Source organism: Erinaceus europaeus, unplaced genomic scaffold (genome assembly GCF_950295315.1).
Source record: "Erinaceus europaeus unplaced genomic scaffold, mEriEur2.1 scaffold_326, whole genome shotgun sequence".
NCBI classification, from domain to species: Eukaryota; Metazoa; Chordata; class Mammalia; order Eulipotyphla; family Erinaceidae; genus Erinaceus; species Erinaceus europaeus.
Window position 1 is genome coordinate 126,710 of NW_026647300.1, and position 14,689 is coordinate 141,398.

Here is a 14,689-nt window from a genome sequence, read left to right on the forward strand (position 1 = left end):
AGGTTTGCATTTCTTCTATTAAATTAGAGCAATATTCATCAAAATATACCCCTTCACCAAGTTTGAATAGTATCAATATTTGTAATGTAATAGCTAAAAATGCTAAGAATGTTGAAAATGGTTGGTGAAATCATAACAATTATTTCATGGCATGGCATGAAAATTTCAGTGTCCATACATAAAATCTTACTGAAACATTGCTTTGTATGCTTCATTCAGTAAAGTATGTAGTTACTTTTGCACTAAAAGTGGTGAGTTCATTGTTGTAGTGAAAAGTGTATGGCCTGCAAATTCTCATATACTTAAAATCTTACCCTTCACAGAATTGCCTGTCATTCACACTGCATTCTGGCTTGTTTATATATCTTAGGATTTCTCTGAATGTTGGGTATTTCTGTATTTTTTTTTTTTAACCTCCATCTCTAGTTCTGAGAACTTAAATTGAAACTGAATCCCTGTTACTGTAGTATAGCCCATTCCTTAGGTATGTGGGTAGAAGCAAAGCTTGACAACTTTATACGCCATGCTTTGTATGATCACTTGGCAGAACAGATTTTTATATTTTAAAATTGAATAATAGACCTTTTTCCTCGTTTTCACTCTTACAGGAAATTAAGAGAGAGCCAGAATCCAAGGATAGCAATTTGCCCATCAAGAGGGAACGGCACGGGAATGTAGCAAGTCTTGTGCAGCGAATAAGCACCTATGGACTTCCAGCTGGAGGGATTCAGCCACACCCGCAAACCAAAACCATTAAGAAGAGTATGTAAAGAATTCCTTTCCTGTTTCATTAAGCCACAGAAGAAGAATCTGCTCTAAGAGATACTTAGGAGGGGCTCAGGGAAATAGCTCACTTGACTCATGTGCTGTTTTGCCATGTACACCACCCAGGTTCCAGCCTTAGTGCTCTCCCTCTCCCCCGTCTTCTCTCCCACTCCTCCCACTCCCCCTCTCCCTCTCCCTATCTTTTCTCCCTTCTCTCTCCCTCCTCTCTCCCTTCTTTCCTTTTTCCCCTCTCCCTCCTTTTCCTCTCCCTTCTCTCCCTCTCCCTTCTCTCCCTCTCCCTTCTTTCCCTCCAGCCCCCCCCCCCCATAATTTTTAACATTGTTAGTATATGGGGAAAGAATGAGCTTTGAGACCAGACAAGAATTTGAGTCTGTAGTCTTAGAGCATTGAAACTCTTGAGCTTTATTTTATTGCTGGTGAAAAGGAAGTGAGAGGGTGGGGCAGGGCCCGCAGGCAGAGCACCCATGTTACCTGGCAGCCCGTAGTTCCCACCCACAGAGGGGAAGTGTCGTGAGTGATACAATAGTGCTACAGGTCTTTCTCCCTGTTTTTCTTCTATTCCTGTATTTCCTGTCAGTTTCTCTGACATGTTGAAAGGAAGCAAACAAGGGAGGGAGGGAGATAGGAAGAGCTTAAGTAGTGGATTCATGTATCATGCAGGCACTGAGAACCAGCAGTAACCCTAGTGGTGAAAAAAAGAAAGAAAGAAAGAAAGAGAGAAAGAAAGAGAGAAAGAAAGAAAGAAAGAAAGAGAAATTGCTGTTCTCAGAGAATGTACAATCTTGGGCTCTTGGGAAAGAAAGTTATTTAAAGTATTTAATACACACAAAAAAGAAGTCTGGCCTCTGAGTGCAGACAGACCCATAGACACCCCCCCCCCCCCCAACTAGGACCTCATATATACCTGATTTCATCTGTCCCCAGCTGGCTTTTTTTTTATTCTGGTAGACAAGTGATGGGGATAGGCACCGCCACATGGGAGCTTCCTCTAGTGCCATGGGGTCTCTTTATGGTATTAGAGTTTTAAACGGGTGTACACATGGCAAGGCACATTCCTGCCTGGTGAGCTATTCCTCTTGCAGACTGCATTTTAGCATCACAGACCCAGTTTCTTGAGAAATGAAATACTGAGTCCTATATCGAGGTTGATGGAATGAGTAGGAAATGAATATCAGACTGTATGGATCTTAGATAGGGTCTTGGATATTTTGGTTTATGAATTCTTTGTGGTATCAGGTAGTTACTGATAAAGATTTTTTAAAAACATCCATTTCCTAAATATAAAGCTATTTTTTTTTTTAACTTTTAAAGGGGCCCATATGTCTCTTATTGTTACTTTCTACTACTGTATGTGAATTTTGGGAATACCTACTTTTTTCTGATTATGTATCCTTTGATTATTTTGTTACATCAAGATAGGTCAGCTAGAGGACTCTGCTGTTTCCCAGTGAATGCACTGTAAAAAAATACAGTTCTTTTGGGAGTTGACTCTGTATCTGTGAGTAGATAAAAAGATAAAAAAAGAAGTGAGAGATCTCAAAAAGAGTTTAAGAGATACTGAAAACAACAACAGAGACCTATGGGATGACTTTAAAAGAAATAATATATGCATTATTGGCTTACCAGGGGAAGAAAGAGAGGGAGGGGAAGAAAGCATTCTTCAGGACATAATAGCTGAGAACTCTAGGCTAGACAAAATAAAAGACATAAAAGGTTCAAGAAGCCCAGAGGGTCCCAAACAGAATTAACTCAGACTTAAAGACACCAAGACACATCACTTTAAAATGGAAAGGAATAAGGATAAGGAAAAGATCCTGAAGGCTGCAAGAGAAAAAGAAAGAATCACATACAGAGGAAAGCTCATAAGATTAGCAGTAGACTTCACACAAATACTACTGGTCAGAAGAGAATGGCAAGACATCTGTCCAGTGCTCAATGAGAAAGGCTTTCAAACAAGACTACTGTATCCTGCTAGACTGTCATTCAGGCTAGATGGAGGCATAAAAACCTCAGACAAACAACAGTTGAAAAAATCAACTATCACCAAGCCTGCCCTGAAAGAAGTTCTGAAAGGTCACCTGTAAACAGTCAGACCACCATAAATAGGCCATAGACCAGAACACTCTAAAACTCTACAAGAATGGTGTTAAAATATCTTCAATCATTGATACCAATTAATGTCAATGTCCTGAATTCACCTATTAAAAGACACAGAGTAGGAAGATGGATCAGAAAACACAACCCAACAACAAGCTGTCTGTAGGAAACCCACCTAACGCAACAAACACAGACTCAAAGTGAAAGGATGGAAAACTCATATAAGCCAATAGCCCACAAAAAAGGGCAGGAACAGCTATTCTCATATCTGACATGATAGACATTAAAGTAAATTAAAAAAATAGGGATGGATACTACTTAATGCTCAGAGGATCAGTCAATCAAGAGAACTTAACAGTTATTAACATCTATTCACCCAGTGAGAAGCCATCTAAATACATCAAACGTCTACTGAAAGAGCTACAGCAATATATTAACAGCAATACAGTCATAGTAGGGGACTTCAACACCCCACTCTCTCAACTTGACAGATCATCCAGGCAGAAAATCAATAAAGACATGAGGGAGCTAAATGAGATACACAAGAACTATTGGACATTTTAAGAGTCATTCACCGCAAGAAACTGGAATACACATTTACTCAAGTCCACATGGTTCATTCTGAAGGATAGACCATATGTTGGGCCATAAAGACAGCATCAGCAAATTCAAGAGCATTGAAATCATCCCAAGCATATTTTCAGACCACAGTGGAATTAAACTAACACTTAACAATGAACAAAAGATTAGTAATAGTCCCAACATGTGGAAGCTCAACAGTACACTCCTTAACAACTACTGGGTCAAAGAGGAAATAAAGGAAGAAATCAAAATGTTTTGAGAGTTCAACAAAAATGAAGATACAAGCTATGAAAATATTTGGGACACAGCTAAGGCAGTACTGAGAGGGAAGTTCATAGCTATACACGGACAGATTAGGAAACAAGAAAAAGCACAAATAAACAGCCTGATTGCACGTCTTAAAGACCTAGAAGAAGAAGAACAAAGGAATCCTGAAGCAGCCAGAAGGACAGAAGTCACTAAAGTTAGGGCAGAAATAAATAGCATTGAAAATAAGAAAACCATACAAAAGATCAATGAAAGTAAATGTTGGTTCTTTGAATGAGTGAATAAAATCAACAAACCTTTAGTCAGACTCACAAAACAAAAAAGGGAGAAGACCCAAATAAATCGGATAGTAAATGAAAGAGGAGATACCACAACAGACACTGCAGAAATTCAACATCTCATGCGAGGCTTCTATGAACAGTTATATGCCACAAGCTAGAGAATGTGGAAGAAATGGACAATTTCTTAGATACCTACAAACTTCCAAAAGAGGAACTAGATAACATTTACAGGCCCATTACAGCTAGTGAAATTGAAACAGTTATCAAAAACCTTCCCAAAAATAAAAGTTCTGGATCAGATGGTTTTACAAATGAATTCTACAAAACCTTCAAAGAAGAACTAATATCTCTACTTTTAGAAGTCTTCCAGATGATTGAAGACACTGGAATACTCCCAGCTCTTCTATGAAGCCAACATCACTCTGATACCAAAAGCAGACAGGAACACAACCAAAAAAGAAAACTACAGATCAATATCTCTGATGAATATAGATGGTAAAATACTGAACAAAGTTCTAGCCAACCGGATACAGCAGTATATTAAAAAGATTGTTCATCATGACCAAGTGGGGCTTATCCCAGGCATGCAAGGTTGGGTTAATATACATAAATCAATCAACGTGGTCCACCACATCAACAAAAGCAAGACCAAAACCACATGGTCATATCAGTTGATGCAGAGAAAGCCTTTGAAAAATCCAACATCCCTTTATGATCAAAACACTACAAAAAATGGGAATAGATGGAAAATTCCTGAAGATAGTAGAGTCTATATATAGCAAACCTACAGCCAACATCATACTCAATAGTGAAAAACTGGAAGCCTTTCCCCTCAGATCAGGTACTAGACAGGGCTGCACACTATCACCATTACTATTCAACATAGTGTTGGAAGTTCTTGCCATAGCAATCAGGCAGGAGCAAGGAATTAAATGCATACAGACTGGAAGAGAAGAAGTCAAACTCTCCCTATTTGCAGATGATGTGATAATATACATAGAAAAGCCTAAGGAATCCAGCAAGAAGCTTTTGGAAATCATCAGGCAATACAGTAAGGTGTCAGGCTACAAAATTAACATTCACAAGTCAGTGGCATTCCTCTATGCAATCACTAAGTTAGAAGAAATTGAAATCCAGAAGTCAATTCCTTTTACTGTAGCAACAAAAACAATAAAATATCTAGGAATAAACCTAACCAAAGAAGTGAAAGATTTGTATACTGAAATTTATGAGTCACTGCTCAAGGAAATTGAAAAAGACTCAAAGAAGTGGAAAGCTATTCCATGTTCATGGGTTGGAAGAATTAATATAATCAAAATGACTATACTGCCCAGAGCCATGTACAGATTTAATGCTATCCCCATCAAGATCCCAACCACATTTTTTAGGAGAATAGAACAAATGCTACAAATGTTTATCTGGAATCAGAAAAGACCTAGAATCGCCAAAACAATCTTGAGAAGAAAGAACAGAATTGGATGCATCACACTCCCAGATCTCAAATTGTACTATAGGGCCGTTGTCATCAAAACTGCTTTGTACTGGGACATGAATAGACACACTGACCAGTGGAGTAGATTTGAGAGCCCAGAAGTAATCCCCCACACCTATGGACATCTAATCTTTGACAAAGGTGCCCAGGCTATTAAATGGGGGAAGCAGAGTCTCTTCAACAAATGGTGTTGGGAAAAAATGGGTTGAAACATGCAGACGAATGAAACTATATTTCACTAAATACAAAAGTAAATTCCAAGTGGATGAAGGACTTGGATGTTAGACCAGAAACTACTAGATACTTAGAGGAAAATATTGGCAGAATTCTTCTCCGTATAAATTTTAATGACATCTTCAATGAAACCAATCCAGTTACAAAGAAGACTAAGGCAAGCATCAACCTATGGGACGACAAGGAATTAAAAGGCACAGCAAAAGTAATCACTACCCAAATCAAGAGACCCCTCACAGAATGGGAGAAGATCTTTACATGCCATACATTAGACAAGAGGCTAATAACCAGAATATATAAAGAGCTTGCCAAACTCAACAATAAGAAAACAAATAGCTCCATCTAAAAATGGGGAGAGTCATGGATAGAACCCCAGAAGAGATCCAAAATGTCGAGAAACAAATGAAAAAATGCTCAAAGTCTTTGATTGTCAGAGAAATGCAAATCAAGACAACAATGAGATGCTACTACACTCCTGTGAGAATGTCATACATCAGAAAAGGTAACAGCAGCAAATGCTGCAGTGGTTGTGGGGTCAAAGGAACCCTTCTGCACTGCTGGTGGGAATGTCAGTTGGTCCAACCTCTGTGGAGAACAGTCTGGAGGACTCTCAGAAGGCTAGAAATGGACCTACCCTATGATCCTGCAGTTCCTCTCCTGGGTATATATCCTAAGGAGCCCAACACACCCATCCAAAAAGATCTGTGTACACATACGTTCTTAGCAGCACAATTTGTAATAGCCAAAACCTGGAAACAACCCAGGTGTCCAAGTGTCCAACAACAGATAAGTGGCTGAGCAAGTTGTGGTATATATACACAATGGAATACTACTCAGCTACAAAAAATGTGACTTCTGGGAGTCAGGCAGTAGTGCAGCGGGTTAAGAGCATGTGGCACAAAGTGCAGGGATCGGTATAAGGATCCAGGTTCGAGCCTCGGCTCCCCACCTGTAGGGAAATCGCTTCACAAGCGGTGAAACAGGTCTACAGGTGTCTATCTCTCCTCCTCTGTCTTCCCCTCCTCTCTCCATTTCTCTCTGTCCTATCTGACAACGACAACATGAATAACAACAATAATAACTACAACAATAATAAAAGGGCAGCAAAAGGGAAAATGAATAAATATATATATTTTTAAAAAATGGTGACTTCTCCGTTTTCAGCTGATCTTGGATGGACCTTGAGAAATTCATGTTAAGTGAAATAAGTCAGAAACAGAAGGATGAATATGGATGATCTCACTCCCAGGCAGAAGTTGAAAAACAAGATCAGAAGAGAAAACACAAGTAGAACCTGAACTGTAATTGGCATATTGCACCAAAGTAAAAGACTGGGTGGGTCGGTGAGGAGAATACAGGTCCAAAAAGGATGACAGAGGACCTAGTGGGGGTTGTATTGTTATATGTCAAGCTGGGAAATGTTATGCCTGTACAAACTATTGTACTTACTGTTGAATGTAAAACATAAATTCCCCAATAATGAAATTTAAAAAACCTTTCATTAATTTGCATATTGATTTCAGCCTACTGCCTGAAAGTGGAAGTTTTTACTGGTTGTAACTAACTGTCCTGGATTCTGTAACTCTTTAGAGAGTGGGAAACAGATTAAGTAGTCTTACCCGTTACATAAGATACTCTGTTCTACACAGAACATTTTTTAGGCCCTTGGGAGGGTTATGCCTGATCTCTGTCTTTTGTGAAATACAGTTAACACTTTCTTTAGTTTTCTCGAGTTGCAAAGGGACCTTCTTCCTGTGTAGAGGCCAGATGGAGACCTTTGCGGCTATGAATAGTGACTCATTTTGCCTCGTCATAGAAAAGGTCACCTTAAACTATACCTTTCTCAAAATGCTGCTCATAATTCTTATTAGTTTGTGCCAGAAACTAATGTAGGCCTTTCCATAAGGATCTATCGTAACTTGTTTTTAAGTGTATGTGTTACAATGACTAAATCAGTCATTCGGTGCTAGCTAACATTTAAAACAGGATGCAGGTTGTTTTGGACTTTAGATAGTTTTCCGGGAAAGCCAGCTGATTGCTTTTAACCAGGAATTTTGCTTTTTAAATTTCTGGCACTTTGTATTGTATCCTAAATTCACACACTAGATCAGCTGTTCATAAATTGTTGAATAGTGGTGAATAGTACTAATCAATGGTATTACCAAGCAATCAGTATTTGTTAACTTAAGAGAAAAGGTAAAGAGAGAGAGATGATGAGAGCTCTCTTTGCCACATGTGATGCCAGAGGTTGAGCTCAGGACCTCGTGCTCCATTCCCCGGGCTGGAATATTTCTAGTCCAAGTAAACCCAGGTCACTATGACGGTTGGCAGTGATGCCCACTATAGTGTCAGTGTTCGGTTTAAAATTCATAAAAGTACATTTTCAGCATGGTCAGCCTTACTGTGCCAGGGGGAGGGAGGAGTGAGTTGGGACACAGTCCTTTGGTGGGAAGGGTGTAAATGTACACTCATTGAAAAAAAATTTAAAAAGTACATTTTCATGTGTGCTTAGTGTTGTGTAAACAGTTAAGAAAGGCTCGGTAGAAAACGGAGACCTGCAGACTCTGGCCAGGAGCTGGCCCAGTGGAGATAGTTGCTGGACTGACTTCCCTAGGCAGAGGACCCCACCCATGTATCCTAGAGCCCTGCTTCCCCAGAGCTCCACCCCACTAGGGAAAGAAAGACAGGCTGGGAGTATGGATCCATGTGCCAAACACCCATGTTCAGTGGGGAAGCAATTACAGAAGCCAGACCTTCCACCTTCTGCACCCCACAATGACCCTGGGTCCATACTCCCAGAGGGATAAAGAATAGGAAAAGCTATCAAGGGAGGGGATGGGATATGGAGTTCTGGTGGTGGGAATTGTGTGGAATTATAACCTTCTTATCCTATGGCTTTTGTCAGTGTTTCCTTTAAAAAAATTAAAGTAAAAATCAAAAAAAGAAGAAGAAGAAGAAGAAAGAGATCATGAAGTTGCCAGAGAGATGCTGTGGTTCTCTCTCTGCTCCCCCCTCCCCCCGGTCATCAGTAAATGAACAAATGAAGTCATTTTTAAAAATTCTGAAAATAAGACTTTTTTGAAGATATTTCCAAAACAGAAACTATATGACTATGTTTGTCGTGTGCAGTTTATACTAAATTGAGGCATGTTCTCCCACTCTCTAGTTTTGTTTTGTTTTAAACTTTATAGGATGTTAAACTTTATAGCATGTCTAAATGTCTTTTTTCAGTAACCGTGCGATTTTAAAAAAGAATTTCTATTGTAGACATGCTGAGTTACTCACTCTTATACCATCAGGCTAAATCCCACTTGGTCACGATGAACAGTCTTAAATGTAGCCTTGACTCTAGTGTTGAACCCAGTTTGCTAATTTTTTCTTCAGTATCTTAGCATCTGTGTTTATTGGATAGATACATAGTTTATTTATTTATTTATTTATTAACTTATTTTTGGTGATGTCTTTGCCAGTCTGCTGAAACAGTAGTTCCTCACAATCCTTTGAATTTCTTTAGTATTCCTTGTGATTTCTCCCCATTTCTTTCTAATCCACTTAGTGTCTCCTTTCTCACTTTCTCTTCATCTCTCTCCCCCACCCACCTATGAATCTTACATAATTGTCAATTTTGTTTACCCTTGGCAGAACTAGCTCTTAGTTTCATTAATCTTTTGTGCAGTGTGTGTGTTGCTTCTGTTTTTGGTGTCATTTCTCCCCCAGTTGTTGGCAATCCCCTTTGGTTGCTTTGTCTTTTTCTAGCTCCTTCCATGGCTAGGCGGTTGTAGTGCCTATTACAGCCTGCTTTCTGATGCGCCCCTGCAGTGCTGTTTTTGCTGTGTGTTGTGTATGCTGATATATTCATTTTCCTTTGTTTATAGAACAGTTTAAATTTCCTCTTTAAGACAGAAAAAAAAAAAAAAGAAAAGAAGAAAGATCCCTTTATTCATAAGATAGAGGACCTGGCACTCGAACATGGGACGCCGTGTTTGAGAGTCAGTGCTTTATCTGTTCCTGATCTCCTTCATCTCCTTTTAACCTTTCCTTTACCCGAAAGCTGCTTAGTCGCTCATTGTGGAGCATTTATATTCTAGAAGCATTTTGGCCCCCCCCCCCCCGTTTTTAGTTGATGACTAGTTTAATTCCAGTTCAGCCTGAGAAGATGCGCAGAGTGAACTTAGTACTTCTGAGTCTTTGGTGCTGTCTCTGTGGTCCAGCATGCGGTCTGCCCACAGGAGTGTTCCTGTGATCTGGAGTTAAAAAGAAATTATCTGGGGACTAAGTTGATCTGGCGATGGTAAGCGATTGAGAATCTCGAGTAAGATCTATAACCGGTGAGGTTTTTCTTTTTTTCTCCTTTCTTTCTTTCTTTCTTTCTTTCTTTCTTTCTTTCTTTCTTTCTTTCTTTCTCTCTTTCTCTCTTTCTCTCTTTCTCTCTTTCTCTCTTTCTCTCTTTCTCTCTTTCTCTCTTTCTCTCCTTTTTTTTTTTTTTTTTTTTTTTGCCTCCAGGGTTATTCCTGGGGCTCATTGCCTGCACCATGAATCCACTGCTCCTGGAGGCTATTTTTTTCCCTTTTGTTGCCCTTATTGATTTATTGTTGTTGTGGTTATTATTATTGTTGTTATTGATGTTGTTGGCTAGGACAGAGAGAAATGGAGAGAGGAGGGGAAGACAGAGGGGAAGAGAAAGATAAACACCTGCAGACCTGCTTCACTACTTGTGAAGCAACCCCCCTGTAGGTGGGGAGCTGGGGCTCGAACCAGGATCCTTATGTGGGTCTTTGCACCTTGCATTTGGTGCCATGTGCGCTTAACCCACTCTGCTACTGCCCAAGCCCCACCGATGAGGTTTGCTGCAGTGTAAATGAAACGACTTCTAAATAATCACTTTAAGATGTTACTCTGAGTTATGATGAAAGGTGACTAAACTAGGTTAATAGTAAAAATATGCTACTTATTGCTTCATGTGTACCCTTTGGTTTTCCTAATACTCCTTGTAAATGTGCCCATACAATTGGGTGTGCATGGGGATTAGAGCCTCACTTTAACATTACTTTTCTTGGCATGGCCAAATGTGCATGTGTGCACACACACAGATAGACATAACACACACAGATACAGACAGACACACACAGAGAGACAGACACACACACACACACAGATAGACACACAACACACAGATAGACATAACACACACAGATACACACAGACACACAGACACACACAGATAGACATAACACACACAGACACAGACACAAATACAGATAGACACACACGAATATAGACAGATAGACATACATACACAAATACAGTCACACACACAGAGGCAGACAGACAGGCACACACACACAGATAGACATACACAGACAGACAGACACACACACAGACATACACACACACACACACACACAGATAGACATAACACACACAGACACACACACATACAGATAGACACACACAAATATAGACAGATAGACATACATACACAAATACAGTCACACACACAGAGGCAGACAGACAGGCACACACACACAGACATACACACACACACAGACATACAAACACAGACAGACACACACAGATAGACATACACACACACATAGACATACACACACAGAGACATACACACACAGATAAACATACACACACATACACACACAGAGGTAGACATACTCACACATACACACACAAACACACAGAAAGAGACACATCAGATCATTGCTTGACTCTGGCATATGTGATGCCAGGACTGGACGCCGGGATTTAACGTCTGCAAGTCTTGTGACGCATTGCCGAGCTCTGTCCCAGACCACAGCCCCACTTTCATGATTTCGTCTGACCTTATTGTCTCTTCACAGTCTCTCTCTCTCTGAACACTGCCACAATGCATGTGAGTTTTGGAAGGACTCAGTTCAGTCTGTACCAGAGAGTTCTGGGGTGAACCCTGAAATAACCGCATTTCTAAGAAACCACTGGCTCGTACTATTGCTGCAAATGTGAGGAATATATTTTTGAATAGTGAGAAATAGTTATAAAAAAAACTATTTATTATTGGATGAAGACAAAGAAATTGAGAGGGGGAAGAAGGGAGAGGGAGAGGGAAAGAGACAGAGACAGTAACTACTCTTGAAGCATTCCCCCTGTAGGTGGGGCCAGATTTGAACCTGGGTCCTTGTGCACTGTAGTGCGTGTGCTTAACCAGGTGCACCACTGCCTGGCCCAAATAGTTACTGAATTATCTAGACACCTAGTCATCTACCCACAGCTTTTTTTTTTTTTTTAATTTTTTTAAATTTATTTTTTAATTTCTTTGTTGGGGAATTAATGTTTTACATTAATACAGTCAATACAATAGTTTGCACATGTATAACATTTCCCAGTTTACCCACAGCTGTTTTTAAAGTGCAAAGTGAGCCTGAGTTTTCAGTTGTGAGTTTGAAGAAAATTGAGAATAAGCCCAGAGGGTTACCATTATTTGCCTGAGTAAATGAAGTTTATTTTTGAAAAACTAATTTTTAAGGCCTTTGCCTATGAAAGATTGATTTTTATCCCTCTGAAAATAAAGCTGTGAGCAATAGTAGTCATTTTCTTTTTTCCTTTTTTTAATTTAATTTTTTATTTATAAAAAGGAAACATTGACTAAACCATAGGATACGAGGGGTACAGCTTCACACAATTCCCACCACCAGAACTCTATCCCATCCCCTCCCCTGACAGTTTTCTTATTCTTTAACCCTCTGGGAGTATGGATCCAAGGTCACTGTGGGATGCAGAAGGTGGAAGGTTTGGCTTCTGTAATTGCTTCCCCGCTGAACATGGGTGTTGGCATGTGGATCCACACTCCCAGTCTGTCTCTCTCTTTCCATGGTGGGGAAGGGCTCTGGGGAAGCTCCAGGACACATTGGTGGGGTTGTCTGTCCAGGGAAGTCTGATTGGCATCCTGCTGGCATCTGGAACCTGGTGGCTGAAAAGAGAGTTAACACACAAAGCCAAACAAATTGTTGACCAATCATGGACCTAAAGGCTGGAATAGTGTAGATGAAGAGTTGGGCCCCCCTCCATTTTGTAGATAGCTAGCAGGCATATTTTAGTTCTGTTCCAAAGGGCCTGTGTCTGTATGATCATAGTCATTTTCTGTGCATGCATTTCACCTCTCCAACACAGTCTGAAGTCGGTGCATCTGTGAATCACTAGACTTCAAGTAGGAAGTCGTCGGAAAGTCGCTGTGACTGATGTGTTTATCAGTAGTATCTTTCCTTGTCTGTGTTTCTGTTCTCAGAATTGGCAGCGAATCTTTTGTCTTGTAATTGGTGGGACTAGATTTATTAATAGATTTTTCTGGGAGCCTTATACTTTATTTGTAGTTGGATTGATTTTTATCTTGGGATGAACAGATTATAGTGGGGGGGTAGGGTGGAAAGCTGATCTGAGCCTATTGTGGATATATATTTAGAGTGCTCTTACGTTCTGATTTTATTCACATTTATGAATTACGTAACAATAACCAGAGCATTAGTTAGTGGTACCATTATTTGTTTTTGTGGTCTTTCTTAACCTGTTTATTTTGTTATTTTCTTTAGAAAACAAGAAGCGTCAATGTAAAGTTCTCTTTGAGTACAGCCCACAGTATGAGGATGAACTGGAACTCAAAGTAGGAGATATCATTGATATTAATGACGAGGTAAGAAAAACATGAAGTAGCTGACTCCTCAAAAAAAAAAGAAGAAGAGGACTGGGTGGTGGTGCACAGATTACAGCATACAAGGACTGTGTTAGAGCACCCGCTTCCCACCTGCAGGGGGGGAGTTTTGCAAGCGGTGAAGCAGATCTGCAGGTGTCTCTCTGCCTCTCTCCCTCTCTATCCCACCCCCATGATTTCTGGCTATCTCTATTCAATAAGTAAATAAAGATAATTTAAAAAATTTTTTAAAGATATTTGAGGGAGTCGGGCTGTAGTGCAGCGGGCTAAGCGCAGGTGGCGCAAAGCACAAGGACCGGCATAAGGATCCCGGTTCGAACCCCGGCTCCCCACCTGCAGGGGAGTCGCTTCACAGGTGGTGAAGCAGGTCTGCAGGTGTCTGTCTTTCTCTCCCCCTCTCTGTCTTCCCCTCCTCTCTCCATTTCTCTCTGTCCTATCCAACAACAACAACAATAATAATAACTACAACAATAAAACAACAAGGGCAACAAAAGGGAATAAATAAATTAAATATATATAAAAAAGATTTTAAATAAAAAAAAGATATTTGAGTGTTTTTTTTTTTTCCCCTTCAAAATCACTTTTTTGGGGGAAATAATGGTTTATAGGACACTTATTTACATATGGGCACAATTTCTTATCTCCCCATAAAAGAATTAATCTCTTTCAATATTTTGCTTACAATTAATAGTGCCATCCAAGATTATAGCATTACATTCTGTAGTTCCACATTGTACCCATTACCAAGGTTCTGTGTCCTCACTCTCCCAACTCCCAAAGATAAAACGGATAGCCACCATAGTTATCACAGAGTCTTAGAAACAGTTTCTCTCTCTCTCTCTCTCTCCTTTCTTTTTTGCAAGTTCATTTGTATCTGCTCTCTAGATGCTACATTTAAGTGAAACCATCTGATAGATGTCTTTCACCTATTATTTCCCAAGCATAAACACCTCCAGCTTATTCCATTTTGTCTCAAAGGACAGAGTTTAGTCTTTTGATTGCAGTGTAGTAGTCCATTGGTCTTTTGATTGCAGTGTAGTAGTCCATTGGTCTTTTGATTGCAGTGTAGTATTCCATTGGTCTTTTGATTGCAGTGTAGTAGTCCATTGGTCTTTTGATTGCAGTGTAGTAGTAGTCCATTGGTCTTTTGATTGCAGTGTAGTAGTAGTCCATTGGTCTTTTGATTGCAGTGTAGTAGTAGTCCATTGGTCTTTTGATTGCAGTGTAGTATTCCATGGAGTCTGTATTCCAGAACTT

At 39.8% G+C, this 14,689-nt stretch overlaps 1 protein-coding gene across 1 annotated transcript in view; it reads left to right on the forward strand.

The window, feature by feature from the left end:
- The window catches only part of LOC132536285 (myosin heavy chain IB-like), a 70,517-nt gene extending 57,064 nt beyond the window's left edge, over positions 1-13,453 (forward strand). Inside the window, exons 5-6 of the mRNA XM_060183911.1 lie at positions 609-762; positions 13,314-13,453. Of these exons, the coding sequence (XP_060039894.1) occupies positions 609-762; positions 13,314-13,429 (270 nt within the window). The 3' untranslated portion in view covers positions 13,430-13,453. The remainder of the gene's footprint in view (positions 1-608; positions 763-13,313) is intronic.
- The last annotated feature ends 1,236 nt before the right edge of the window (positions 13,454-14,689 follow it).